General features: G+C 48.2%; 1 protein-coding gene across 1 annotated transcript; it reads left to right on the forward strand.

Annotated features, from left to right (window-relative positions):
• The first annotated feature begins 450 nt into the window (after positions 1-450).
• Positions 451-1,225, forward strand: LOC144773956 (ecto-ADP-ribosyltransferase 5-like). The gene has a single exon (XM_078659008.1). It carries the CDS (start codon positions 461-463, stop codon positions 1,223-1,225), a length of 765 nt encoding a protein of 254 aa, XP_078515134.1. The 5' UTR covers positions 451-460.
• Positions 1,226-4,969: the final 3,744 nt, after the last annotated feature.

Genomic DNA, 4,969 nt, shown 5'->3' on the forward strand with positions numbered 1-4,969 from the left:
TATAAAAAAAAAAGCGGGGGTAACAATAAAATGCACACGTTAGTTTATAATGCTGAAACACACCTGGAAACTAGTGAGGCCACTTCTCCTTCTCAGGATGTGCACATTTTAATGGACCGGCCAGCGAGACAAAGGGAGTGATACCTCTGCCCGTGAGCGCACATCTGCTTATAAAAAGGCCACTCAGACACCCACTGGGCCGCTGGCTGTTCGAACAATAGAGACAGCTCCCAAATCGGCCCCTAGACTCAAAAAAGCAGCCCACAGCAGGAACTCGGACACCGGCCCCTCGGGCATTGCCCGAATGCCCGAGTTACCAATCCGACGCTGCCTATAGTGCCTCTACTGTGCCACTGCCCTACAGATGCCATGTTGTAAATGTACTGTGCTGCCTCAATAAACTCCCAGTGTTAATTCTGCTGTCATCTCTTTCCCGCAGGCAAACGTAATCGTGCTCGACATGGCGCCGAACGCCTTTGATGATCAATACATAGACTGTGCTGATGCAATGGAGCAAAGAATCATAACAGAGGGACTGTTACAAAAAGAACTGTCCGGAAATATTCAGTTAAGACAGAAATGGGAGAGTGCAACAATACAATGGGCGCGAAAGAAAAAGAGCGGCACGCTGCCCCCACTCCCCCAGGGCTTCAAAGACGAGTATGGGGTGGCCCTGATAACCTACACGGGTGCTGGTATTTACAAGGAGTTCAACGCCGCTGTCCGGGTGAGTGGCCAGTCCCGAGCATATTACATGACCAATTTTCATTTCAAATCCTTGCACTTCTACCTGACCAGAGCTATCCAGCTCTTAAAAGACAGATGCAACACGCAGGCCAGGATTGTCTACAGGGGAGTGAGGGGGCTTCAGTTTTCGCCACCGAAAGGATCAAACAAGAAAATGAGGTTTGGCCAGTTTACTTCAACATCATTGGATAGAAGAGCAGCCGAGGGATATGGCACGACTTCCTTCTTCACCATAAGAACCTCCCATGGAGCTAGCATTCAGGACTGCTCCTCTTTCCCTGATGAGGCAGAGGTGCTGATTCCACCGTATGAGGAGTTCACCGTGACCAACACGGAGCAAGGCAACAGATTTGTACTCAACAGTACACAAAAGGCCTGCAGTAAATATAACTGTGCATACCTAAACGGTAGGTATTTGAGGGACGCAGTGTGCCTGTCTGTGCGAAACAGCATCCTTTGTTTGTGTGCAGATGCATAGAATGCATGGAACCCGTCCTGTTATACATGGTATATATAGGAAATACTGTGGCCAGTGAGTGCATGTGGAGACCTTGAGCCTGATGTGGAGTCAGGGGGAGGGGTACATCTTCACACCTTCCTGCACCCTAATTGCTAGGGCATTCGCATATAAAGGTGGTGAGATATCCCTCACGGTTATGATTCCAACCTCTAAGTCAGCCAATTTAGCTTACATAAAATTGTTTTACTTCATACTAAATGCTGATATAGATCTGTTCCTCTGACACTACAAGGTCTCAACATCAAGTGATGACATTTGGACAAATCAAGAGACCCATGATTACTGCTCAAATACACAGGAGCAGGAAATAATGCCACTGACCGGTGTGTCCTCACTCAGGACCTGATTCACCAAGGTAAACTTACATATCTGTGTAAGTTTACTATTTATTCTTATTCACAAACTACAAGATTATTTTTACTCCTAGAACTTTTACGACTGTGGAGACTTCGCAGTCAGGGCCAACGACTTCGCACATAAAAATATATCTTTTCCAGGGGCGTGCTTCAGGGGGGTGTTTGGAGTGTTACACCCCCCCACCCCCTAATAAATGTATTTTCTTATAAACAGTGGCGTACAGGTGCTTTCTGTCAGATAGGGCAGTGTGTCTGTCAGATTTCTCATTGACAAAAACACACATACACTCTCACATCTCCTGTTTTGAATGTCCTAACATTTTTATATTACTAAATATTGTTTCTTTCACTTAGTACTCATACCAATCTGCCGCTGTTCATGAGCCCTCCTTGTCATATAATGTATTTTAACATTATATGCTAGTAGTGGATACTTACCTTGCCGCCTGGTCCTGCGTCTCTGCTCCTGCTTTCCTCCGTCAGACTCCAGGAACTGGAAGCACAGCCAGGCTCCCCTGACCAATCACAACACTGCAATGCAGAGTTGTGATTGGTAAGCACCCGGCTCACCTGACCAATCACAACTCTGCAATGCAGAGTTGTGATTGGTCTGAGTGTAGTGTTTCCAGGGAATGGAGGTCTGGGCATGTTCTCCACGTAGGCTGTAATGCAGCCTGCGAGGACATCAGGGAAAGTGCGCATGACTGTTTGGCCGGTCCCAAAGCCCCGCCCGCCTGCCCGCAAAGCAGCATGGAAACATGAAATGATAACAACTCAAAATTATCATTTTATGGTTCCTTTATTTGCACTGCTTAAAAGCAGTGGGAGATGCTCCTCCCCCATAGTAGAGGAGCCGCCACTGTATGCTTGCGTCACGTGATCGTCTGGAACTCTGAAGCTCAATCCCCGCACCGCCCCCAAATCTTACTGACCAAGCTACGTCCCTGATCTTTTCATGTGCTGAGTTCTCCACTCTGTGGGTGGGTTGAATCACTAAGATAGTAAGCAGGCAGCATATGGATGAGCATCCTCCTGGGAGTAGGTTATTGTGATTTAGCAATTTATTCTACTTGTGGTGGATCTTCAGGTTCTAGGTTTATAAGTCACTTAAATGGCAAAGATTTTCAATTGAAATTACTGAGAATGTTGGTGCTGTTTCAACTTCCTAGGTTTTTCTTAAACATGTTTTTATTAACCCTGGTCGTAGTGGGCGTAGTGGGGCTTCGCGAAGCTATGCGAAGTGGGCAAAAAACTACGCCCAGCCACGCACTTCGCGTAGCCCCACTACGTGCCAGTCGCCTCCCTCCCGCCTCCCTCCCGCCCTCCCTAAATGCTTAAATGACATTATAAATGAATTATAAAACCACTTACCTTGTCCGCCACGTCCCTGGGGCTCCTCTCGTCATCGCGCCGCCGGCGCGCGCGTCTTGGATACTAATGCGCATGCGCGGGCGGCGCATTAATTTATAACGTCATTTAAGCATTTAGGGAGGGCGGGAGGGAGGCGGGTGGCGGGCAACTTCGCTACGCCCACGAAGTGGGCGTAGTGTTGCCTGCTTCACCTACTTTGCAAAGGGCGAAGTAGGCAACACTACGCCCACTTCGTGGGCGTAGCGAAGTTGCCCGCCCAGGGTTAGTTTTTATTGTGTTGTTGTGTGTGGTATGTGGTGTGGTGGTGTAGTGCTGTGCTGTTGATGTTGTGTAGTGTTGTGTTGTGTTAATTGGGATTTGTATGGCACAGGTAATCACCCATGAGAGTATCTAGGTGTCCTGCAGAGTAAGTTCAAGCGCCAGGTCTTCAGTTTGTTGTGGAATTGAGGAGGAGGCCCTGATGTGTTGAAGGAGGTCGTTCCAAGTCTTGGGTGCGATGTAGGATAATGCTCGACCTCCTGTTCTGCTTTGTGGAAGCGGGGTTGTGTGCGAGTGAGAGTCTGGTGGGTTGGTGAACATGAAGACATTTATTTATTTATTTATTTTTTCATGTATGTTGGTCTGATGTTGTGCAGTGCCTTGTAGGCATGAATAAGGAGTTTGAATTGAATGCATTTGTGTATGGCGAGCTAGTGGAACTCTAAGGTGTGGTGATATGTGGGAGATCGAGGATGAGTCCAGTGTCGGCTGCTATTTACTGGGACTGGCGGGGTGGGGGGATGGGGAGGGTTGTGAATGAAAACCAAAACACTTACCTTCAGGCCCGCCACCCCGGCAGGCCACCACATTTCTGTTTGCTTGTTGCCGCCCTTTCTCGCTCCTGGAAACAGGAACAGGAAGCACCCGTGCTCCTGACTCCCCTAGCCAATCACAACGATACAATACAGCGCTGTGATTGGTCTGAGCGCCGTGGAATGGCCTCAAGAAGGGAATGGGAGTCTGGAACATATTCTGCACCTCGGCTGTAATGCAGCCTGGGTGCAGAACATGCAAAGTGCGCATGACGGTTTGGCCGGCCCAAGAGGGTTGGTCACAGCGTCATTTTACACCTTGGAGTAGGTAAACCACTCCTCCCCTGCCCTCTCTTGCAGGCCAGCCCTGCCCTGCACCAGGAAAGGAAAACTAAAATGAGAATAACGCTAGTTTTTATCATTTTAGTTTCCTTTAACTACTGCTCACAGAGCAGTGGGGCGACACTCCTCCGCCTTAGCGAAGGAGCCGCACTGGATGAGTCTTGCTGCAGCATTGTGGATTTTTTAAAGTCAGTGTATAAGATGGTTGTAAATACCAGCCTAGAGCGTGTTACCATAGGCTAATTTGCTTGTGATGAGTGCTTGTGTGAAGGTGGATCTGTTGCTCATTTAAAAGTCTTGCTGAGAATGTGGCAGCAGGAGGAGCCAACCATGTTGACCTGTGCTGTTGGGTTGATCTTGCCATCCTGGATGATTCCCAGGTATTTGACATGGTCCCATGGTGTGGGTCTAAGTTCAGCTTACCACCAAGTGAAGTCCCATTGAGAATTCTTGTTCCAGAAGATCAGCACTTCCGTCTTGTCGGAGTTGAGTTTTGGGCAGTTAGATCTCATCCAGTCTGCTTTGGTGATCATGCAGTTGGAGAAGATGTTTTTGGTGGTGGTGGTTGTCGGTCAGAGAAAGGATGAGTTCAGTGTCATTGACATAGGTTATAATGATGATGCCTTAGGATCTGATGATGTTAGCGAGCAGTGTCATGTAGATGTTGAACAGGGTTGGGTTGAGCGGTGAACCCTGAGGGACTCCGCAGATCAGATCCTTGGATTCAGATGTGTAGGGTCGTAGTCTGACTTGCTGTGTTCTTCCTGTAAGGAAGTAGCTTGTCCAGTTGAGTGCCAAACCTTGGATGCATATGTGATGCTGTTTTCTGATGAGGGTGTGGA

Source organism: Lissotriton helveticus, chromosome 8, assembly GCF_964261635.1.
Source record: "Lissotriton helveticus chromosome 8, aLisHel1.1, whole genome shotgun sequence".
In the NCBI taxonomy this organism is placed as follows: Eukaryota; Metazoa; Chordata; class Amphibia; order Caudata; family Salamandridae; genus Lissotriton; species Lissotriton helveticus.

Bases quoted from the DNA above. Each gene is read 5' to 3' on its own strand.
- LOC144773956 (XM_078659008.1), top strand. From the start codon at position 461: ATGGCGCCGAACGCCTTTGATGATCAATACATAGACTGTGCTGATGCA.